The sequence below is a fragment of the Mus musculus genome, chromosome 10 (assembly GCF_000001635.26).
Source record: "Mus musculus strain C57BL/6J chromosome 10, GRCm38.p6 C57BL/6J".
Classification (NCBI taxonomy): Eukaryota; Metazoa; Chordata; class Mammalia; order Rodentia; family Muridae; genus Mus; species Mus musculus.
Genome location: NC_000076.6, coordinates 94,022,656 through 94,047,839, shown reverse-complemented (window position 1 = coordinate 94,047,839; position 25,184 = coordinate 94,022,656). Strand labels below are relative to the sequence as shown.

At 43.9% G+C, this 25,184-nt stretch overlaps 2 protein-coding genes and 1 pseudogene across 7 annotated transcripts in view; 1 reads left to right on the top strand and 2 right to left on the bottom strand.

The window, feature by feature from the left end:
* Positions 1–11,861, bottom strand: part of Fgd6 (FYVE, RhoGEF and PH domain containing 6) — a 109,361-nt gene extending 97,500 nt beyond the window's left edge. Inside the window, exons 1-2 of one of the 3 annotated variants that reach the window (XR_003948589.1) lie at positions 11,530–11,861; positions 2,027–4,538 (exon numbers count right to left, since the gene is read on the bottom strand). Coding sequence is in view for 1 of the 3 variants with exons in the window: in NM_053072.3 (NP_444302.4) it covers positions 2,207–4,538; positions 11,530–11,545 (2,348 nt within the window). In the remaining 2 variants the exon portion in view is untranslated. The remainder of the gene's footprint in view (positions 1–2,026; positions 4,539–11,529) is intronic. The other 2 variants (XM_030244876.1, NM_053072.3) reach the window with 2 other exon arrangements.
* A 179-nt stretch (positions 11,862–12,040) lies between these two features.
* The window catches only part of Vezt (vezatin, adherens junctions transmembrane protein), a 74,278-nt gene continuing 61,134 nt past the window's right edge, over positions 12,041–25,184 (top strand). For 3 of the 4 annotated variants that reach the window (NM_172538.5, NM_001304572.1, NM_001304575.1), the window contains exon 1: positions 12,041–12,170. In NM_172538.5, the coding sequence (NP_766126.2) occupies positions 12,135–12,170 (36 nt within the window). In that variant the 5' untranslated portion in view covers positions 12,041–12,134. The remainder of the gene's footprint in view (positions 12,171–25,184) is intronic. The other variant, NM_001304720.1, reaches the window with a different exon arrangement.
* Positions 19,451–21,670, bottom strand: Gm48191 (annotated as a pseudogene).

The following is a 25,184-nucleotide window of genomic DNA, read 5'->3' as shown; positions in this document are numbered from 1 at the left end:
TGAGTTCTAGGCCAGCCTGGTCTACACAGTCAGGACTACACAGAGAAACCCTGTCTGGAAAAACAAACAAAACAACAACAAAACCCAAAACCCTGACCTCCATTTCCGCCATTATTCTTTGGGGAAAACGATGAGTTACAGTTGTGAATTTTAGATTATAACGCTAATCAGAATTTGGGCAGCCTATTATTTAAATATTTCCTGATAAATGACAAATAGATTATAGACCTGTAAATATTCCGATTTAAAGACGAAGGCTGGGATAACTCCGAATTGGTCAAACAGTTTTACTTATCCAGAATTTGGCAGCTTAAGTATCCAGACCCCAAGGCTAACCCACTAACACTCTAACCCAGAGCTCCAGAGAGGGCCCGGATTCCCTTCCCTGAGGGCTGAGATACTGCACAACACTTTCCTGATGACTCTCTGAGAGAACCTGAACATGCTAGGCAAGTAAGTACTAGACTGTTCAACTACACCCCAGCCAGCATCCTGCATTTTGAAGGACTTATTCCAAGTCACAGGTCTCCACTTTCAGCAAACAGACCCTCCTATGGGGTTTGCACTGGACTCTTCTCGGGTCTGTCTCTCATTTACCTCACTTCCTCTTCCTAGGATCCTCCCCAGGAAGGCCTGCATTCTGCTTTCACTGACTAGTCAACTATAAAAGAAGCATTCTCTCAGGCTTTAGTTGATGGCTGAAAGCTTTGGATTCAACTGGCACATTTTAGGTCTCTCAAAGCCCATTGAGGACTCCCTGTTCATGGCTTAAACAGAACCTCTCTGTGGCAGTTGCCCACCCTCCACCAGGCTGAACTCACACAGGGCAGGAACCCGAAGGCAGGAGCTGGTGCAGAGGCCATGGAGGGTGCTGCTTACTGGCTTGCTTCCCCTGGCTTGCTCAGCTTGCTTTCTTATAGAACCCAGGACCACCAGCTTAGGGATGGCACCACCCACAATGGACTCTCCCATCCTTGACCACTAATTGAGAAAATGCCTTACACCTGGATCTCATGGAGGCATTTCCACAGGGGAGGCTCCTTTCTCTGTGATAACTCCAGCTTGTGTCAAGTTGACACACAAAACTAGCCAATACACTTGACTCCTGTGCCATTCCACACCTAGTAGACTCCTTGTTCGGCCTTATATAGAATACAAAGAGAGAACCAGAACTCTTGAGGACACTTAAAACTGAACGTCATGCAGCCACTGTTAAAGTGTTCATGCTCCAATAAATAACTCCCCATTCCCTCACACCCATGCAAACAACCGTAATTACATTTAGTCGGGCACATGAAAACGAAGTCCCCACAAGCCAAAAGGACATGAGAATAGGGAGGGGTGAACTTACTGGGAAGGAGAAAGGGGTCCGTGGGAGGAGAGAGAGATGCAGGAGGGAGATGGGGTTGAAAATGACAAAAAAAACATATGCACATTAAAGAGATGGTCAAAGATACATAAATACTTTAAACAAACAAACACAGAGCATCAGACGCATCCATAACAACATGCCGTTTAAGTCAGACGAATCTAGAAGATGCAAGGACAGCGCTGGCTACCAGGGAGTGCAGAGCAGGAAGGGAACACTTCCTGCTAGGTAGCCATAGAAGCTCCGTGAAGCCAGGGACCGATACGCTGAGCCACTGAAGATGAGTAAAACCTCAGCGAGAGAGGTGACATACATAGTATGTACACAAAGAGAGGAAGACGACCGTTCCCTGAATTTCTCTGTTATTACCTGAGGTCAACAAGCAAAATAATGCTTAAAGAGTGGCAAGGCCTGAGGATCTAGAGTATTCCAACGATGGTGCCTTATGGATTTCATATTTCATATGCATGGATTTCATAATTTCACAAACCTAACAGAATGAACCAACGTCTGCCTAAGTTTCCATGTCCGACTATGGGGGCCCGGGGTGGGGGTGTGCCTAGGACCTTGTGGAGGCCATCTTTGCAGTAGCGACCTGCTACTACTCAAACTCTTTGAATTGGCTGCTAAAGTATTACAAGCTTGCAATGCAAATACCTGTTCCTATTGTCTGGCAAAGGGAATCTGAACCCAGAACTGCTTCCATCTACGGTTCCTCAATAGATTCCTCAGTAAGTGATTCTCCTCGCTGCCGTCCTGCATGGCAGAGTGGGTTGTGGACGGCTAATTACAACGATGCGTGCCAAAGTGCAGGTCTAGCTGACACCCACGTATTACCTGCAAGGCTGATGTCTAGGATCAAGTTGCAGCTGGCCATCTGGAGCATTGTAGGGCTCTTCTACTTCATATAGACTTGCATCAGTGTCCTCCACACTGCTGGAGTTCTGCCATCCCAAGTCCGGAGTGTTCCTTCCAGCCATGACAAAGGGCAAATTCTCATACTCGGGTATCTCCTCATAATGGCGGACATTTTCATACTCTGGCCCGAAGTCGCCTGTACAGGACGTGTGCCTGGAGAGAATCCGGTCATCCAAAGACTCCGCCCTCTGACCGTTAACTGCACTGCTCTGGCCCCAGGACTTCACCTTTTGAGATTCCAGGCTGCAGTTTTCTGCAGAATGTGCCTTCGTGGGCTTACTTCTCTTCTCTTCTCCTGTAGCCAAACCTTGCCAATCACTTTCAAGTCCTTTTGGCTCTCTAGCGAGCGGATGTCCTGCAGAGACATCCCCGTGTTGGCAGCTTTTCGACCTAATTTTCTGAAAGTCGCTCTTTATGAAGCCAATGGACAGTTTCACATTGATCAACTTTTTAAAAGAAGTTTTCTTCGGAGGGTCTTTGCAAGGCTTGTTACACCGGTCCGCATCCACGGCAGACAGGGATTTTGCTCTTGGCTTGGTTAGGGAAACGGAAGGCTCGTTATTTAAGGATAAAGTGACGCGTTTCAAGGCCTCTGGGCTCCCTGAAAAAGGTAGAATAGGATGAGGTAACTTCCACACTGGCTTCTCTGAAGTCGGGTTGGGCATATCAAAGGGTGATGCTGACGCGCCATGGTTTGGGGGCCCCGGATGGTGAAGGTAGTTTCTGTGCAGACCTTTCTCGACATTTGTCTCCTTACCTGAAGAGCTCTTTTCTACAAGCTCCTCCGAAGCAGCCTTTTTAAGCACCCCTGCTGCAGGCAAGCTGTGTCTTTGAGGTTTTTTGGGAATGATTCTCGAGGAGGAAGATTCCTTTTGTATGGGAGGAGCTGACACTTCCGGGTTACAGGTAGCTGGTGGCTGGTCAGTGCAGGCTGATGTGACTTGCTTAGGCAAGCTCAAAGGCTGAGTACTGCACTGTGTGTAAGTAGTCTCTTTGTCCACAGCAGGTGACACGCCAGAACCACTGCTGTCAGAAGTCAAACTAGAATCTGTATCTAAAGAAGGCGTTTGCTGCTGCACAGCTTTCTGTGAGCCGACTGAGTCCTGTCCGCCACTGTTGGAATCCCCTGTCAGTGCCCTCTGGTTTGCTGGCCTCACCTCGTCCACTGGTCCCTGGTTATACAAAGCATTCTGACGAAGAACACTGACTTTATTGTTTTTCAAACAATAATCCTCCAGGAGGCAAGAAGAGCCATTGTTTGAGTTCCCTGGCTCTTCAGTGCTTTCACCAGGAGTATCTACATGCTTCTGGCGGCGAAGACGAGCAGCTGCGTGTGTCTTCCTGGGCTTGGGAGTTGGAAACTTTGAGGTATACGGTAGTAAGTGGATTTCTAAAGGACCGAGACCTTTGACCTCTGTCTTCTGACTAATTCCATCTGAAGCCACTCTTTTGTTCTCCGGTTCACATGAATCAGTGTGACCACGGCTCTCTGCACTGCCATCTTGACAAGTCTTGAGAGTCTGAGATTCATCCCTAGGAAGTTGTGGGTGGCAGTTGTGATGAGCGGGAACTTTTTCAAAGCCGGTCAGGGAAGAAGACACATCTGCAAATTCAATTCTGATCTGCCTGGTGCAACTATGGTCACCATTCATTTCTGGTTTTTTTGGAGCTCTGTGCCTCCCCGGGGAACCACAAGGTGATCGCTGCTGCGTCAGGACCTCTTTGAGCTTCTCTTCTAAGATGCTTGCCTTTAAAACAACTCCACTCTGGCCCCGGCACTTTTCGCTGCTTGAATCCCAGCTACTCCCCCTTTTTGAGGACTCACCATTTTTACTATTCTCTAAATTTTCCTTCATTCCCAGAGGCTCTAAAACAAGCTGCTCTACACACTGGGTTTCTCGAGTCCTAGGCTCGTGAATACACCCAGAACTGCAGGAACACGTTGGTAAAATATAATCACTGTGTGGATCCCTGACATCCTTGCAATTAGACTTGCCAGTGCTCTCGGGTAATTCTGGCTCCCTTTCCTCCAGGTTCAAAGTAGGTTTCTTTGAGGGTGGATGCTTAATGTCTTGAACAACTGAGTTTGTCGGGACTTTTGGTTTTGGCGCAATTGCCGGTTTGGTCTTCTTCGTTAACCGTGGAACACTAGCACTGCCAATGTCCGGTTTAGGTGCAATAGGAGGGGGAGGTGGCTTATTATTGGTCCCCACTAACTTTGGCTTGGGAGCCAATGGTGGCTTCTTAAGCTCTAGAAAGGAAAAAAAAATGTAATAATTAGATGATGAAGTAGACAAAACACAAGATAAAAAACATTTTCCTGTTTTTACTGTTTTCTGTGGCAAGGTCTTGCTAGGAAACCCTGGTGCTGGCTTGGCACGTACAATGTAGCTCAGGCTGGTCTTGAACTCACAGCCAGACACATGCCTTTCTAATGCTGTGACTACAGGCATGCAACACCATGCTTGTTGAATAACATTTTCTAAATTTTACTTATTACTACACAGGTGATATTATCTTATACAGTAAACATTATTCTTGAAAATTCCTTAAGTTCTAGAGCAACATAGCTTTGCATATACTGTAGATTTCTTAGCTAATCTATTACTAATTATCCTCTAACTCTGACATGAGTTAAGTCACTGGCTTTTATTTAGTAACTCTGTATAGTATCTTCAGCTCATCCACTGAGTACTAAGAGTTGCCTACAGTATGCAAGTCTCAAGTTTCTCACATAAATAAGCAGCACTACTCTGTGATACAGACAAGAGTGTCTACTTGACAGAACCCCCAAAACATTCTGGAAAATCACTGTGGAAATCAGACATTTTCTACCTAACCTCCCTCCCCTCCCGCCACCCCCAAAAAACTGGAAAGTAAATTCTTTGTTGTTAACTGAGGTTCATAATAAGGTTGGTATTTCTCTGTCTCAGGATCAACTGGGAATTTCATATTTCTTTATAGAGCTTTATTTTATCACATGCCCAGGCCTGGCTCAAGATCAAATGACTAGAGAGTATCTGAAGATACAATCCGTACATTTGTATTTCATTTCCCGTGGGCGATGGATTATGTCTTTTATCCGTCACTAGTAAGTACTATGTGTTTGTGGGTTTTGTTTCTCTTAGCAAGGGTCTCATTACGTAAGCCAGGCTGGTCTCATCCTCACAGGCTTCTGCTTTAGTGTTCTGGGTGCTGGAATTACGGCCTGCACCATCTAACCCAGCATTAAAGAATGACCACCAGTTCCGGTGTAGTGACTCTTCCTCATCAAATGCCTAGTGTACAATGCTGTACTTGTGTAGGCTGACGCTTAGTCTATATGGACTTGACAATAGGACCCTAATAAGGGAGCTGGAGAGATTGCTCTGTGCCTAAGAGTGCTTTCAGTTCAACCATGAGGGGCAGAGTTCGGTTCCAGCACCCACATCAAGAAGTTCATAACGAGTAACTCCAGCTCAAAGAGACATGATGCCCTCTTCTGGCCTCCATAGACACCTGAACTCACATCTGAACATATATTCAGACACACATATACACAAACAAAACAAAAGCAAGTCTTTTTTAAAAGACCCGAATAAATATAAAAATGATACAGAGACTATATTTAGCTCAAATTTCCTTAGAACTTGCTACCCAGAAGGGACTTGAGTTCAAACGCACTTTATCTTATACTTCTTAAATTATCTTATACTTCTTCAACAGGATCTAATACTTTTCTTAAAAAAGCTTCTTTATAAAACAATCTCAAAATATATGATGCACAGGACTGTTTGACAGTATTGTTTCATTTACTTGCACACATCGAGGCTTTGATATTTCATTTGGTGTTGATTTTATTTTCAACAAGGGAAATTAGTCATAACACTTGGAAAACTATTACACAGAACTGAGTAAAAAGAGAAAAAAGCAGGGTACTCTACTTCCTTTTCCTAAGCAAAGAGAAATTTCTCAAACTCTCGTATTATATGCACAGACAAGATTTTATAACAGACACCTTATAAAACTCAATTCCTTAGGAATAAGGTTATCATAAGGCAAGCAGGGAGTTTCCAAAATAATACAAATTCCCAAAGCAGGCAGTTTCCAGTTAACTGCCCAATACACACGTTGTTAGCCTGAGGGTTGGCTCTTGTGGGTTTTGGCAGAAGCCTAGTGATAAAGCTTGTAGAAATAGTATATTAAATTAAATTCCCCATCCATCAAGTCAAATCTTCAGGCAAAATATATATGCCTGAGGACTTGTCCCCTGCTCCCTTCTTATTCAATAAAAACCGACAGACTGTCATACTGATTTCATTTCTGTCATTCTTAGAATGTCCTACCTCTGGGATTTTTTTCAAAGAATTAAAAATACGAGTTTTTTTGTTTGTTTGTTTGTTTTTTACAAGATGAAATGAGTTCTGGAGAACAACTACTACAATGTTCTTAATATTTCTGAAACATACACTTAAAATCAGTTAAGATGCCTGGGCATTAGTGTTACATGCCTGTCACACCGTGCTCCGTACTCTCAGACAGGAGGATTGTTGTGAGTTTGAAGCTAGCCTGGCCTATACAGTAAGATCTCTTCCCCCAACCCCCAAAAATGAGGCTAGGAGGTCCTATTTTACCATCAAAAGGAAACTCCGGCCAGCTAAATGGCTCACGCCTTTAATCCCAGCACTCAGGAGGCAGAGGCAGGTGGATCTCTGAGTTCGAGACCAGCTTAATCTCCAGAACAAGTTTCGGGATGGCCAAGCCTACACAGAGAAACCATGTCTTGAAAAACAAACAATAAAGGAACGAAGGGAGAAAGGGAGAGAGAAATATTTTATTTTCTGATCTTAGAGTCTAGTCAGAAGGTTCAAGGTCTCTTAGTCAATTCATTTCGCTTTCCCTTGAAAACACATTTATTACCTTTGTTGCTATTGTTTTGCCAAGTATCCCCAGGCTGACCTCAAACTCTCAATCCTCCAACCCAGCCTCTCTAAAGCATTTTATTACTCTCTAGTACCAATTTTAACCCTTCCTCTCACCCCCAACCTACTGTCTCACCCTCCCTAAACCATAATTAATCTCTAGCACCAATTCCAGCCCTTCCTTTGAGCCTGATTCTAAGAGAGGAATCCCTGTTCTCTCCTAACATCACAGAAAGTAAGTTAACTGCAGATGAGCCAATGCTGACTCCCAGCAAACACAGCACAGCATCGAAAGCAGTGGCTCTCAGCTTTCCTAACACTGCGACACTTTAATACTGTTCCTCGTGCTGTGGTGACCGACCATAAAATTATTTCGTTGCCATTTCATAACTGTAATTTTGCTACTGTTATGAATCGTAATGTAAAGATCTGATATGCAGGGCATCAGATATGTGAACCCAAAGGGGCCGTGACCCACAGGCTAAGAGCCACTGTTCTAAGGCCTCTAATGTACGCATAGCCATTAAGTAACTGTGAACTTAGACTTACTATTGTGAGTTACCTGTGTATTCAAGTGGATGAATCAATACTACAACTCAGAGTCAAGCTTATTCATGGTCTTACTCACCACTATGTCTCAGAGCTGAAGAAATGGTCCTGAGGATAGGCAGCTGCCGCATACAGACCATGTAATGCCTCAGTGACAGAAAAGGTCTTGTTTTTTGTTTTGGTTATTTTCAAGACAGGGTTTCTCTGTGTAGCCCTGGCTGTCCTGGAACTCACTTTGTAGACCAGGCTGGCCTCGAACTCAGAAATTCGCCTGCCTCTGCCTCCCAAGTGCTGGGATTAAAGGCGTGCACCATCAACGCCCCGCTAGGTCTTTTATTTTTAACTTCAATATCCAATTTAACATCAAATGGTGTTCTGAAGGCTAAAGAGATGACTCAGTTGTCAAGAGCCCAAGACATGGGCTGGCGAGATGGCTCAGCAGTTAAGAGCACTGACTGCTCTTCTGAAGGTCCTGAGTTCAAATCCCAGCAACCACATGGTGGCTCACAACCACCCGAAATGAGATCTGACACCCTCTTCTGGTGTGTTTGAAGACAGCAACAGTGTACTTATTTATAATAATAAAGAAATCTTTGGGCCGGAGCGAGCGGAGCCGACTAGAGCAAGCAGAGGTCCTGAATTCAATTCCACAACCACATGGAGGCTCACAACCATCTGAACAGCTACAGTGTACTCACATACATAAAATAAATAAATCTTTAAAAAAAAAGTGCAATACATACTGTTCCTATAGAAGAGCGGAGTTCAGTTCCTAGCACCTATGTGGCTAGGGTAGAGAGTGGGGGTTGGAGAGTTGGGAAGGGTTACAACCGACTGGAACTCCAGTTCTAGGGAATCCAACAACCTGCTCTGAACTCTGCTGGTGCCTGTGCTCACACGCACAAACCTCTACCTACTACACACAAATATATATACATACATATTTTACAAATAAATCCCTTTAAAAGATGATGTTTTCAAAAGCAAGCAGGGTGAACTTCAATAGGATCATTGTGTAATTCCTTAATGACTAATAGGAACAAGTGAGTGCCAAGTCACTGGTACAGCAATATATGAAACCTTTCCTTACTGTTAGTTCTTTATTTTTAGTTTTCGGAGACAGGCTTTGCAATGTAGCCCTGGATATCCCTGAACTGCAGTCTTCCTGGCTCACCCTCTCTGGTCCTGGGATTACAGAGGCACAACACTATGTCAGCTTCATTACTATTTTTTAAAATTATATATTATGTGGTGTGTGTGTGTGTGTGTGTGTATGTGTGTGTGTGTATTCCACTGCATACATGTGTTAGATGAAAACATGTAAGACTTGGTTCTCTCTTTTCATCACGTGGGTCCCCAGTGCCCAAACTCAGGTCAGCAGGCTGTGACAGGAAGAGCCTAACCACTGAGCCATCTCACTGGCCCTTATTATTTGTAATGCTTTGAAAGAAGAATGGCTCAAAACAACACCAATAAGACATTATGTTATGATTCACTCCAATGCTCAAAACCTATAGTCAGTACACACTGTTTGGAAATGAATGCTGCACCTCTGGATCTTGATATTAATATTAACATCCAGACCCAAATGCTTCCTTAGAGCAATTCGGCAAATCTTCTATTTACACAGCTGTCTGGCTGCAGGGGAAAGCGAAGGTAGAAAGGACCACTGCTGTCTTACTGCTATAAACAGATTTGTCATCTGTTACACACAGGTGGCCGTGGCTCACGAGCACACTCTCTCTCTGGGCTATTCCACGAGGCCCCAAACAAAACCGTACAGGCATGAATGAGAATAGTGAGATGTTTATGCACACTATGATGGAAAGCTACTTTTAATTAACTCTCTTTTATTCCATGTACTACTCAGAATACTTCAAAAAATCTCCTCTATGAGCTCACACTTCAACCGCTGTATAAAAACAAGCAAAACCAAAGCAAACTCTTCCTCGGGACACCTGTCACTTAAAGGTGGTACAACAGCCCCCTAATAATAAATTAGGCCACCCTTCCCAACTACACTAGATCAGGCTAAAACTAACGCTCTGCTTCATTAGTAATTTTCCCCAAAGCTTTAATAAATTTCATTATTATGAAACCCCCCCCCACACACACACACACGACTAGCAAGGAAATGTATGTATAACTTCATATAATGGGCAGGAAAGAGAAACCTCAGTCCTCTTCCGTATCCCCCTAGATGTAACAAAAACTTACAATAAATCTCATCAAATCGGTGAGCAAAAAAGTAATGATTCTCAGCAAGCCATTCTTAAAAAAAAAAAAAAATCAACTCACTCAGCTAGACACAGGAAGTGTCTCTCTTTTAAATACCACAAAAATGCTGTGGATTTCCTTAATTGTAAAGTTGATAAGTATAAAAATAGCTAGCCTTGTTCTGGATTAATTTGAAGAAAACAATCGTAAACTTCCTGACTGAATTCTAGAAATTTTAATTATTAAGTTTTAAGTTTTTATTTTAAATTAATTATATTAATTCAGTCATTTTAAAAAGCTGAACGATGGCGAGGGTACAGAAACTTGGGCTGAAAACGATCCGTTGTTTAAATGGAACACATCCCAAAACTGAGAGAAACGTTTGTAAATAACTCAGTGCATGATGATCACGTGATGAATGCACATCACTTCAAAGAGAATAAAGGTCTCACTTTCTTATTGTTACTAATTTCTTGCCTGTTTGAAGTAATCCGGATTTTGCCTAGCAGTGTGACTCCTTCAAGGCTTTAGAAGTACAAATCAGAACATTTAGTGTGTGTGCTCTCCTGACAGTTTTCAAGTTGCAGGAATGTTAAACAAACGCCAAAAAAAGCAAAGAAAATTTAATCTGATACTTAAGTGCTAATTCTAGACCTAACTGAAGTGAAACTTACGCTCTTTTACTACAAAATCTCTCATCAAAGTTTCTTCTGATGTGGATAAAGATGCCTTTAATATATCCCATACCTTATTAAATTCTGGCTTTGAAAATGTGCTGTGTTCTTATAAAGAGACTGTCCCTTGGACACAAATTTGGAAGATTAGAAACTGTTCCTTAAAAAGGTCACAACACAATGAGCCAAAGTGCTTAAATTCACACAAAGGTAAGGAGAGGCTTTGTCATTTGGGTGAGTGGAAAGGAGGCAGACTGAAAATAGGGCTTTGTTTACACAGTCCAGGTACGAGGGGGGTGGGGGGGGGAGGAAGAAAGGAAGGAAGGAAGGAAGGAAGGAAGGAAGGAAGGAAGGAAGGAAGGAAGGAAGGAAGGAAGGAAGGAAAAGGTGAAGATGAGCAAAAAACAGGGAGGGGTAGGTGCAGGGGAGGGGGCAACTCGGTTTTGTTTTATTTTACCAACTAATAGTCCATACTCACTCAGGTAATAGGGCTCAAAACACCAGGGTGCAAACAGCTCTATCCAACCCTCCTTACAAGCGCGAAGAGTTTCAGTCAATAAATACTAGGTTTTCAAGCAACGCGGGCTAGTGGCGGAGTTTCTTCAACTCGCTGGAAAACTGTCCTAGCTTAGAATAACTGACTCCTCCACACCGGACTCCACGCTTCCCACACCGCGCACAGGCAGCGACAGCGCCTAAGTCACGGAACCCGAGCAAGCTCCGCGACGCCGTCCCATCACCTGGGCTCAGGGGTGGGGGACGCATCCCGGGGACCCCACAGCGGGCGCGGGCGACCGGCGCCAGTCCCGCACCGCCCACCCGCGGGGAACGCAGCGGGAGCCGGAGCCCGCCGGCGCCCGCCGCGACTACTCCCCAGCCCGGCGCGAGCGCAGCCACTTACCCGCGGCAGAAGTCATGACTGCCCCGCGCGGCTCACGCCCTCAGTCCATGGCTCCCGTTCAGTCCACACTCCCCAGAGTTTGAGCAGAAGACAAAAGTCCCCGCAGCGCCCACATTCCGTCCCGCACCGCCTGAGCGCCTCACAAAGGACGGACGCCGGCTCCCGCGACCCTCCGGCGGACCCGGGCGCTAGCGGCCAGCGACAGGGGGACGTGCACGAGCGCCGCTCCGCCGCGCTCCGGGACGATCGCCAGGCGCGCGCACGAGAGGAGATCGCAGCGGCTTCGCGGACGCGCGCCCCACCTCAACTTGAGAGAAAAATCCGCGCTCCAGGCGCCCCCTAGTAGTCAGGGGATGTAAAAGGCAGACAAAAGCCATAGCTCTCTCCAATAGGAGCTCTGGAACGCCCGCCCGCTCCCGCCCCTCCAGCCTACACGCTCACCCTCTTCTCCAATAAGCAGGTCGGAAAGGGGCGTGGGTCGCGATGCATGCCGGGAGTTGTAGTTTTCAGTGCCCCCGAGGTGGGCAGGAGCCGAAGCCTGGGTGCTGCCCGCCCTCCTGCCTTCATTTCCCATCGTGCTGAGGCGGGTGGTATGGCGGAGAAGGATGACACCGGAGTTTGACGAAGAGGTGGTTTTTGAGGTGAGGAGAAAATGGCGGGGAGTGTGGACCGTCTTTGTTTCCGAAGGACTAAAGGAAGAGCGAGAAGGCAAAGCGATTCAGAGGGGAGGGATAGGGTGACGGGCGCCTGCGGGCCTGGGTCCCCAATCCTCCGCTGTTTCGGGGCCTACTTGCTGCAGCCGCCTGACAGGTATAGCTCAGGGGATCCTGGCGTGGTTGGCCTCTGCCCCGAGCTCGCCCAGAATTCCCAGACCCGGCGCAATTGACCGGCCCTGGGCGGGAGCCTTGATCGGTTCTTACCCTATGGCTGCACCGCCCTGGACTGCGCCTCGTTGGGGCGGGGCCGAAACGTGCTGGATATTCTGTCTACTACTTAACCTCCTTCCCTTTTTATCTTTGATTTTTGCGGGCCTGTTAATCCATAAGTGCCTCCGGTCATCATCATCATCATAATCATCATCATCAAGGTGTGGCCTCTGGAATGCAGGCAGGCAGCAGGTGCCTTTCTATGTGGGGTTTAAGGTCTGTTAAGTGAGACCTGTGGCCAATGGTGTGAGCTCTGGCGTCTCAGCACCTAGGTTCCATTCTTTTGTCCTTGCTGTTGCGCTAAGTGTAGCCAGTTCTGAATGGAAGCTCTGGTCTGGATGTGAATGCTTTTGTGTTGGACTATTTTAAGATGTCTCTGCCATCTTGAATTTAAAAAATAAAGCCTAGTTAATGGCTTTAGTGCCATTTTTACCCCATCAGACAGGTCAATACCCACACCCTGGAACGTGTATGTGTATGTATTGAATATGTATGCCATACTTTCCCTCAGCCAACTAGATTTCAGGGAATTCATACAAGAGAAAGAGAAGAAATCCCCCGTGGTGTATAATGGGAGGGTGAGGTACGGTACAGAATGTGAAGTATTGAGATATCTAAAAACTGCCCGTGGAAGCATAATTTGGAACCCATTGTCCACTCATAGCACTTTAAAAAGCTACACACAGCAAGTGATACCCTAGGTAAATCTTCAGCTCTGAATGAAATTAGGAAGATTGATGGGAGAAAATGTACTCCAGGAAAAGGGTTTTATGTATGCCAAAGATCGGGGTGGGGTGACAATACTGAACGTGCAGCTTTAGGGGCTGGAGTATGGAGGGTTGCAAAGTGACTTAATATAGCTACAGTATCGAGGAGGGAAATATGACTGCTTTGCTATTATGAAGGGTCTAGATATGAGGACTTGAGTAGAGAGGACAAAGGCATACATTTTGGAAGTCAGAAAAATTAATACTGACTTGGATATTCATCTCTAATATGAAATTGAGGGAATGGCTACAGATTGAATGTGGGAGATAAAGAGGAGAAAAAAGTAGGTGGCTGAAATTTTTATTTTTTTACCCTGCTTTCTTTGGTTTCTGGACATAATAAGTGTGTTTTTGGTTTGCAGAGTTTTATTGGTCTGGGGATGTAGTTCAATGGGTAGAGCGCTTGGCTTGAATGCACAAGTCTCTTGGTTCAATTGGCAGCGCCACACAAACCTGATAGGGTGGTATACACGTGCCTGGGATTCCAGCACTCAAAAGGTGCTTTTAAGAGCATCATAAGAACTTCAAAGTATCAGCTACTTAGTGAGTTAGAGACTAGGGTGAGATAGGAGAGACCCTATCTTAGAAAACATTTTGTTACAAAAGATAAAAGCAAAAAAAAAAAAGATCTTGGAAGTTTCAAATGTGTGACTATGTTTGCATGGGGTTTTGTTTTGGTTTGGTTTGGTTTTCTAGTGTGAAAGATGTACCACAGAGTTTTGAATCTATTTTTATGTAAATTTAACTTTGTCATTAATCTTGTTCCCACTCATCCACTCCCTTTTCTTTTCGGAGATAGAAAGGGTCTTAGTATGGAATCCAAGCTGGTCTTGAACTTTGAACTCTCCCATCTTAGCCTCCTGGTATTATAGGTGTATCCCATCATGTCCCACAATAATATAAACATTATGTTTCTTAGATTTACATTTATAGATTTATTAAGCATTTAAAAATTTGGTGCTAGGGGTTGAACTCATGGCTTCCCCATGCTTAATAAGTACTCTCAGCCTAGCTTCTTAAAAATTGATTTACATGAATTCTCCTTCTGTTTTCTTTTCTGTTGGTCAGTGCATTGCTTTTATGTTTTATTATTTTATGTGCATGGATAGTTTGCCTGCATGGATGTCTATGCACCACATGTGTGCTTGGTGCTCTTGGAGACTAGAAGAGTGTGTGAGATCCCCTGTAACTAGAGTTATAAACAGTTGTGAGCCTACATGTGGGTGCTGGTGACTGAACCCCCCAGCCCCCGTCCTCTGGAAGAGCAATCAATGCTCTTAACATCTCGTTAGCCTCTGCATGAATTATTCATCTACTGCTTTGCCATTATCATATGTGTAGACTTACTGTTCCAGCTCTCTGCTTAACTTTTTGATTATTGTCACACGAGAGTATACATAAGGCATATACACATACCAAGAGCGTACACAACGATGGGTGTGCGAATAATAAGTGGAACATCACTAACACCACTGCCTCCTTCCTGCTGTTTGTCAGTTTCTGGTTCCCACCCTAAGGATAAGTACTACTCAGAACTGTAATGACTAACCCAGATTAGTTTCATCTGCTCTTACTGTCTGTACACTGTCAGGCATCACTTACATACTTTCTTTTTCTTTTTCCTTGCTGCTTTGTGACATTCATTTATATAATTACCTATGCATTTTTTTGATACAGTATTCCATGTGACTATATGGCTCTTTTTAATCAGGTCTTCTGAGGGATGTACATTAGGTAGTTTCTGCTTTGAAATTGTTGTAAATAGTATTACTGAGGACTTTTCTTTATTACTATTATTAATAATATATGTATGAGTACATTGCCTCTATCTTCAGACACACCAGAAGAGAGCATCAAATCCCATTACAGGTGGTTGTGAGCCACCATGTGGTTGCTGGGAATTGAACTCAAGACCTCTGAAGAACAGTCAGTGCTCTTAACCTCTGAGCCAATGTGCGGTTTTGGTAAGCATATTTTTTTTGTTGGGTATATACTTAGAACTGAAAATGCTAAATTATAGAAAAGAGATGTATTTGCCTTACATAGATACTCTAAAGCAGTTATGGACACTCCTGTCAGCAGCATGTAAGAGGTCTCCTTATACCATATCCTCACCAGCACTCTTTCAGCTTTTGTATCCGTCTGATAGATGTGTATTGTTACTTTTGTGTGTTTTTCATTTCTGTATCGTCAGTATGGAACTTAAGATGACCACTGTGAGTCTTTATATTGGTTTTTCTCTTACTATTAAAAAAAACTGTGTACAAAGGTACAATTCCTTCATTATATATCTACCCGACATCTCTTAGGGTATATGTATGTGGCTTCTGCACATTTTTAAAAGTAAATTTTTATTACATGTGTGTGTGTGTGTGTGTGTATGTGTGTGTGTGTATGTCAGAAGCCAATTTGCAAGTGTTGATTCTCAGCTTCTACCATGTAGGACCTGAAGTCAAATTCATGACGTGGCAGCAAGTCCCTTTGTCCACTGAGCCATCTCAGTGGCAGCTTCTGTACTCTTAACAGTTCATTGCAAAGAATACAGTCTCCTAAATTCATTCAAATCCACTTGATCTTTTTTTCTTGTATGTATGGATAATGCTCCAAGGAAATACTCGTGTAACCCTAAAATCACAAAGATGTTTTCTCTAAAAGTTTTGGCCTTTTGCAATTGATCTGCTATTTTTTCCCCAATATGCATATCTGGTTGGCCTGGCATCATCATTTCCCCCACTAAAATGTGTTGCCTGTGTTATAAATTGGAGCACCACCTTGTTTTATTGAGACAGGCCCCATTACGTAGTCCTGGCTGGCCTGGAACTCACTATGTAGAATAGTTCAGACTCACAGAAGTGGTATCCTTGCCTCCTGAAAGCTGGGACCACTACTTCCCCCTCCCCACCCCTTCCCTTCTGAAGGCAGACTATCACTCTGTAAGCCAGGCTTTCCTCAATACTTGTGATCCTCCTGCCTCAGTCTCCAAAGTGGATGACAGTCATGTGCTGTCACCACCGGGCAGGTTTTTGCTTTGTTTTCCCCTGTGTCATAGGATTTTCCTTAGCATGCCTTCGGGTTCTTGACTCACTGTCCCATATGACTTCTGAAACGATGACCTTGAGAATTTCAGCCTTTAACAAACCTAGGGAAATTTTGTTTGCGATCACATTAAATCCGTAGATTAGTTTTGGGAAATCTGACACCTTTGTAATATTGACTCTTCTAATCCAAAACATGTATTTCCTGCCTTGTGCTCTTGTTGCTTCACATTGCATCAGGATCTTTGTCCAGACTGCGTATATTTTCTACTGCCAGTGTATGATCGCCTTCTCTAAGCAGTCTCTTCTGTTGTGACCTGAAACTGATTTTAAAAATTGAGAATTATCTCTTCCTTGAAACTAGAGCTAAGTTGGCCAAAAGAAGAGTGAATTTATGTTGTGGTAAGTATTTAACCACAATTGGGTGATGGGTCATTATGTTCCAGATAAAAACACAAAACCTTTCTATTTATAGTAAGCTTTAAAGTACTAGATATCTACCTTCTATGCTATTATGTCTGCTTCCCTGCCAGTGACCCCAAGATATGACACTATGTTCCACCTGGGCTGCTCTTACTCCAACTGGCCAGCCCTTATGGGTAGTTCTCATGAGCCCTTACCCCATAGTGTCTTCTCTCCTTTCCACCTTCTCTCTCTCTTCTCTCCTCTCCTCTCCTCTCCTCTCCTCAGACCCCAAGCCTGGGAACCAAAACTTCAAACCAATAGTTTTAAATTAAGGAGCAAGGTCACATACCATCACTTGGTGAACATGAGGATTCTCCCATCCCTGAGGTCATCCCAGAAGTAACCAGAGCTTGGGGGCCAGTATTAGCTTTACAATACATCACAAAAGACCAGATCTCAGCAAATACATTCTATCAGTCTGTTTGTTTTATAGTGATAATTTTATACTTTGATTTTTTTTCTTTTGAGAGATATTATAGTAGAAAAGAATAGATTCTGAAGCAGGAAGTTCTATTTCAGCTATATATTAGCTAATGTGACTTTGAGCAAGTCACTTATCTCAGCTTCAAGTTTCTCAATAGTCTATCGAAATAATAAAAATCTACCTTGGAGAGTAATGGTAAATATGAAGTGATTGACTATAACAATTGCTTAGACCTGCCCCATCATAAGCATTCAGCAGGTATTATTAGAATTTTCTAGCTAATTGTCCTATATCCAGGTTAGCACTTTTCCTCCCTTTGTTATTTTGAGACAGTTTAAGTATGTGTGTAGCTCAGGTTGACTTGAACTGGTGGTATTCCTCCTGCCTCTGCCTCATGCCATGATTACATGTGTGCATCACCACATCCAACTGTCTGTCTGTCTGTCTGTTTTGAGACAGGGTCTCACTGCTATCCCCTGGCTGGCCTAGAAGCTGTCATATAGGCCTAGGCTGGCCCCAGACTTACAAACTTACCCTGCCATCTCTGCTTCCCTCCCAGTGATGCACTGAAAGGCATACACTACCGTGACCAGCCAGCTTTTCTTATTAAGAGTAGTTCCTTAGTTTTTAAGTCTCATTTATGAGACTAGACTATGCAGAACTTATGTTTATGCCTTTTCTTTTTATACTCCATAGATAATCTCAGCTTATCATATAGACAAAGTTACTGGTTTAGTTTGATCAGTTAAATATAATCTGTAATATCTATATCTATCTATCTATCTATCTATTTATTTTTGAGACAGAGTTTCTCTGTATACCCTGACTGTCCTGGAACTCACTTTGTAGACCAGGCTGGCCTCAGACTCACAGAGATGCACTTGCCTCTGCCTTCCAAGTACACCACCATCAGGCTTCTTTTTTATATTCTATAGATTTCCAGCTTTGCAGATAGACTGTTCAAAGAATTGGTTATTGGCTTTCTTTGACAGGAAGTTATGATATTCCATAGACTTAAAGGCTAAGGGAAGAAAGTATTTCTGGAATACAGTCAAAGTTCAAATTAAAAGGGAAGAAAATACCCAAAGGAGTTGTGGTTTTAGGTAGAGGAATGCAGTCAACTACTGCTCTGTAGGTTTTCCTACTGACTAAATCCAGCTGGGATGGAGACAGTAAAGGAATACAGGTTGATATCGATCAAAACAGTTAGGGTTAGAATTACAAGTCTGAGAGACTCATGGAGAAAAATAGTCACCCATGACGCACATCCCTTACCCATACTAAACTAAGTCATGGGCTAAAGAAGAATTAAGATGGTAATCACAAAACTGAGGTGAACTACCCTTCATAATTCATGAAATACAGGCAAAGCAATACTCATAGGACGATTTATAGTCTTACAAGTTATTTCCAGAATTCAGGGGGTTAACTCACGAAGCTGAGGAAAACCAAGCCGAATAAACGTAAGGAATCTATGCAATTCTGTAAAGTAGCAGAATTTTTAAATGTGTAGAAAGCTTACATTTTTTCAAAGAATTAAAAATTGCCCAGCTATGGTGGTACACACCTTTAATCCCATCATTCGGGAGGCAGATCTCTGAGTTCGAGGCTAGCCTGGTCTACAGAGCAAGTTCTGGGACAGCCAGGGCTACACAGAGAAACCCTGTCTCGAAAAGGAAAACTAAATAAATACATGACTTAATTAATTAATAATAAAGAGCAATAAGAGAAGTGGCACAACTTAACATTGTATGCTCTGGTTAGTTTAGAATGATAATCATTGCCGTACCGCCTCTGACCTGCCAGCTCCTGAGTGACGGCACAGAGATGTATTGCCCTTTATTATAGCTTAGGCCTTAGTCGGCCACCTTCCAGCTAGCTCTAACCTGAGTCATTCTAGTCCACGTCTGACTTGTGGCCTGTTACCTCTCGTTCAGTCCTGGCATCTGTTCTTTCCATCTCTGCGCCACAGGGACAAAATCCCTGTGCCTGATTCTTCTCCAGAGTTCCTGTCTCTGCCCAGAAGTCTCACCTTTCCTCTCCTGCTCAGCTACTGGCTATCAGCTCTTTATTGAGCCAATCAGAAGGTATATATTTATGAAATATCAGGCAGGTGATGAGCCATAACATAACAATAACAAAGCCTGCCCAGGACTCAGCTCTCGGCTGTACAGAAGTCAACATTTGAATAATACAAAGACAACCTTTATACAGTGCACAAAAAGATTACCCAACAAGTAATCCTGTCAGTTGCCTCAGTGGCACGCCTGTTGCTTCTTCATGATTTTACCTGCAGTAATAAATTCACTTGAATAGGAGACAGTAAACATCAGAGAAAGCTGTGGCCATCGGGCTGTTGTGCAAAAATTCAAAAGAGCAGAAAGGCCAAACCTTAAACCTTAAAGAAGATTCATCCCTTTATCAGTCCAGATGTTATAGGCCCACAGCATCTGCAATCTTTAGGATTCTGTACAGTATTATCTTCTAACCAGTGACCTGTTAGCATATAACTATGACTTTTAAAAACATCTAGCAAAATAGTAGTTAGGCTTTTGTCTCCTCCAAACAAGTTACTCTTTTACAGATATTTAATTTTGGATCATTAGGCTTCTTTTAATACATTGTCATAAAATACATAAAAATGTTAGGTAAGATTTTCTGCAAAGGCAGTATTCAAATTTTGAACTGTAGGCTTCATTGGTTGTCCAGAACATATTACGGCACTACCAATGAATTCAAAAGCAATGAGCTATGCACCCATATTGAATACACAGCCAACAAGTTAAAAGGTTTTTCCCAGGACACTGCAAGCCTAGTCAATGTTAACTCAGCCACCACTGGCCATGAGTCTGTTCTACAGTGTGTTCAGCTTTTAAGACTCTGTGCAACTACAGGGTCTCCAAGGAAAAACCAATCCAGGTCTCAAAGCATATGTGAGCTACCCATGGTTTTGGGATTCCTCAGACCCCAAACACTACCAGGAGCCCCTCACCCAGGACTCAGGCCAGCTCACGGAGGCTGTGCACAGTTCCTAGTTAAACTCTTCTGAGCAGAAAACTGACACCTGTTTCCTGCCAGCTATGATTTGACTCTCACTCAGCCAGTGCATTGTATTCAGATTGTGCTAAGTAGCCCTGTTTGTAGATACTCAGTCCTGGAACAGTGAAACAAAATTCCCAGAAAAGAAAAGCTACACAGGTGCCAAGCATTCTACAAGGCCAACTGACTGGACTTGAATCTTACAGGTTGGAAGCCAAATTTTCTTGGGCTGTCTTTGTCCCTCTAGATAACCATTTATTGCCCACCTCTGTGTGACATCCTTGTGATTAATAGATAAATCTATTGGGAGTGTTTAAACAGACCCCTAGCTTCCACCAACTCAAAGGCCAAGAATGGCATCAGTTAGTATCTGAGGCCAGGAGCAGAAATTGGGATCAAGAATGCCCATTATTCTGTTACTGTAAGCACTTCATGAAACTATTGCTATGCTGGAACCCAGTGTTTGGGGTAACCTGGATCCATGTTCTCCTGCCACCATCCCTGGTATTTGGTTCCAGAATAAACTGCCTCTTTTTATGTGATGTATGGGTATGTATGTAGATCTATATATGCAAGCATTCATGTGTATTAATTCAGGTGTGCATCCTGCCACAACATAGGTCAGAGGACAAATTGGTTATAGGTTCTTACCTTCCCCCTTGTTTGAGGCAAAAGTATCTCATTGTTCAATACTGTGGATGCCAGGCTAGCTAGTCCATGAGCCTCGGGAGTCTCTTGTCTCTTCCTTCCATCTCTCCATCTCTTAAACTACAAGCATGAGATACTATACCTAGTTTATATGATGAATTCTCAGGATTTGAAATTATGGTCGTCAGCCTTATGTGGGATAGCTTTACCCACTGAGCCATCCCACCAGCCCCAAAATAAACGATCTTTTAACCCCCTTTGAAATGAGAAATGTGTGAGAGAGATTGCAATGAGTCAATCTATACCCAAAAGGAAATTTTATGTTAGAAATCAGCAGTTAACTCATTGTACAGATCACTGTTGCAGTCCTCATAAAACAAAGAACCCTTGTGCATAACGAAGCAGAGAACGGCATGGTGGTGCAAGCCTGCAATGCCTACCTCGAGGGACTCAGACAGGAGGATTGCACATTTGAGATGAGCATGAACTTTGTAGTGGAACCATATCTCAAAAAAAAAAAAAAAAAAACAAGAGAGGGAGAGAATGTGAACCCCTGCTCTCCTTCCACCTGCCAGATCTCTGACAGATGCCCCCAACTTGGAGAATTCAAATTTATATCCAGGTTAGCAGCAAGATTAGTCAGTGTCAAGTGTAGCTTACCCATGTCTATGATCCAAGAGGTATGCTGCATATGAGAGGTACGCCGGAGGCTCAGTAAGTCAGACTACTACATCAGCCAGAGGCCCAGCCTCTGCTCCCCTGGGAAAGCTTGTCAGTGTTTTACATGTATTTGGTGTAATACTGCAGAGTCGGAAGTCGGAAGTCCAGCTCATACATGTCACGGACTTTCCCAGAGAGGCTCATACCACACGAAAATAAAAAAGGGTTAGTTTTGAACGGCATCCCAAGAATATCCTTTTAAAAAACTTTTTATTGATTCTTTGTGAGTTTCACACCATGCACCCTAATCCCACTCATCTCCCCGTCCCTCCCCCCAAAATAAAAAGCACACAAACACAAAACAAAACAGAGAACATGTCATCGTGGAAGCTGTAGTGTGTCACAGTGTACCCCACAGTATATCCCTCTGTCCACACATCTTGACTTGCAGATGTTCATTGCAATGAGTCATTGGTTTGGTTGGAGGTCTCTGGCTTCTGTGACACCCTCATTATCGGATCTCACCAGGACTCTTCCAGGTGTCCTGTTGCTGCCTCGTGCCATGGAGACCCTGCAGCTTTGAATCAGCAGGACCGGCCCTCTCATGCATTCCAACAGTTCACAGATAATACAGATTTTGGGTTGTGCCAACTCAAAGCCATGCATCTGGGTGGCAGCTGAGCTGGTCAGCCCCCCGGCTCTCCCTTATCTGCCGCACAGTGTGAGCTCTCCAGTGCTGCTCTGGCTAGGCCATCCAAAGACAAGAGGCAGGGTCAGTTCTTCCCCTCTTGTGCCCTTGGGGTGGCTTACCCACAACCCAGCCTCCTGGGTCAGCTTTCTTCCAACCTCCCCCATCACTCACACCCTTTGGGCTAGCTCGCCCAGTCCTTCGCCATCAGGACCAGTTCCACTGTGTTGCCCAGGTGAGGGTCAGGGCCAGTTCTCCCTAGTGTTTCAGCCGGTGAGAGGCAGGGATAGCTGTACTGCTCTCGTGACTTCAAGGCCAGCTCGAACTACCACAGGTGTGGGCTGTGGTGCTCACCTACACCCTCCACCAGGGCCCAGCCTTACTGTGCTGCCCAGGCAAAGTGCTTGGCCCGCTCTCCTGATTTGGGGGGGGGGGGGGCACGACGGCAGGGCCAGCTCATCTACTCTCATGAGCCTTTGGCTGCTAACCTTTTTACCTCTTAATCCATTTTAACTCTTAAGGTATCTTTCTAAAATTTAGTTTTTTATTATTTTTTAATTATGTGCATAGGTGTGGTATGGGCTTGGGGGTGGGGGGGGGGCAGAGACCAGAGGCATTGGATCCCCTGGGAGTGATTGTGAGCTACCTGGCAGTGCTGGAGACCAAACTCAGGTCCTTTAGAGGAACAAGGAAACTCAACCCTTGCCACCTTGTCACTCTAGTCTCAAGGTATCTTGTTCTAATTTACATGTCCTGGTTATTAGTGAATTTTACTGTAAATTCAGTCATCCCTGGCTCAGCTGTGAGTCTTCATAATCTGAAAGATGGTGTAAAACAGGCACTGAAGAAGGAAGGGTGGGAACAGGAGACTTCTCAGGCCTGTCTCCCAATCCTCTGCATCTTCAGTCCATCGGGGCCACATTCCAGTGTACCTCCACAGTTAGTACCTTACAGTGGGGCCTCCTTCTTCTCTAAGGGGCTTTGTTTTCGTAAGTCATATATTGAACATAGCAGGGTCTCCTGTGTAGTCCTGCCTGGCCTTAAGCTCACAAAGATCCTCCTGCCTTTGCCTCCCTAGTACTGAGACTAAAGGCATGAGCCACCATGCCCAGCGTTAACATTATTTGTTTTAAACAGAACCTTCTTCCAGCCATTCTACCACTAAGGGCAGGGAGTTTAGGGTCTCACTGGACCTAACCTAAGGACAGTCTTCAGCCACTCAGTGACAGCCACAGAGCCCAATTTAAAAGACGCTGTGGTGGAGAACTTGCTTAGCATATATAGGCCTTATATCCAGTCCTCAGGACCAGAAAGAAAAGGAAAAATACTTAGAAAATGATGGTAAGGCGTCATCTGACAGGAGTAAGATGCAAAATAAATACTGAAATACCAAGGTGGTTGGTACTACATCATTAACTAAGATAGAGAGATAGCATTCTCTGGTCACATTAGAAATGCATTAAAGTTCTGATTTTAGTCTGTCTTGATTTCTCACTTTTCTTTTAAGACAGGATCTTGCTCACTGTATACCCTAGGCTGGCCTTGAACTTGAGATCCTCTTGTCTCAGCCTCCCACATCCTGGGTTTACAGGGGTACACCACCATACCAGGCTCACGTTTTCACACGGTAATTTCATTGCAGAAAGTTTGAGCGATTACATTTACTGTCAAACCCGCCTTCTCCTCCATAGGAAAACAAGACCTTTACACCCAAGAGACCAGTTTTAGCCCGGGTTATCCGTAAACTTGTGGTCCTCTGGCCTCAGCCTCCTGAGTGCTGGGATTGTTGGCATGTTCGGTTTGAGGAACCTTTTGTACTACCATCTCAGCTTTACTCTTGGGAATCTAATTGTCTAGTTGACTCTTTACTGTCAAAGGCTTTTCTGTGTTTGTTGACTTTCTTCTTCCTTTTTTTATTCTTGACTGAAAAGATCCTTTTTCATCTTGTAATCTTGATCTTTCTCTCACCTACATCTTTAATGCTTCACATGGATTATAAAAGGTTCACTCTTTATTGGCAGCAGTCCCATTTGTCCCCAACTGAATGAAAGAGAATGAGGTGTCCTCCCACATTACATGTGTGAGGCCATTTAGAAACCCCTCCCTTACTGGAGGAAAGCTGCTCTCCTCACAGTTTTAAAGGCTCTTTTCCGAGTTTAAAGAACAAAGGGCATTGCACAGGGTGACTGGGACTTCCTCCCTGCATCCATTGCGGCTCTGAGTAACGACTGATGGAAGAAACTGCATGCATGTCGTTGGGCATTTGCTGATAGAGTTTGCTATCGGGAAGAATTAGACGTAACATTTCAGTTTATAGAACATAGAACCCTAAATCCTGTTGTTATTTAAAAAAAAAATGTAGCTTCAAATAGTAGCTGAGAGGGTTGGCACCGTTGTTACTTTTACCACTGTTAATAAAGGACTATCAGTGCTCTTAAGTCACAACGTCATAAAGGTAGGCCACTGAAACTAACTTAGCTTATCACCAGTTATGAATTATAAATTATAAAGATTAATGTTGGAGAGCAAGTCTATCTTTTCCCTGTTTGCTTCTATGATTTTTTTTTTTACTTCATTACATATCCTCTGGGCTCAAATAGAGATGTATTGATTTATTTTTAAAATTTAGACATTTGAGAAAAGTAACCAGTTTTTTAGGGTTTGTGATCCTGTCGATACACCCGATGGTCGGTCGGGTGAGTGTTCCCTAAGCACTTTACCACTGGGCTGTACTCCAGCCCTTTTCTATATCCGTACCTTCTGTTAATATGTGAGCCCATTGTCTGGAGCTAGGATGCATGAGGTGTTCACGTTTGGGGGTTTGTTCTTACACAGGCTTTCACTGTGCTGCCTCAAAGTCCTGGGTTCAAGGGCTCTACCTGCCTCAGTAGCTCAGACTGTCTCTAGGCTTGTGCCACACACACTCCTGGGCTTGCCTGCATTATTTTTATGACTGCCTTGGTACTTCATGCACTTAACTTTACATTTTTCCATTTTTTACAA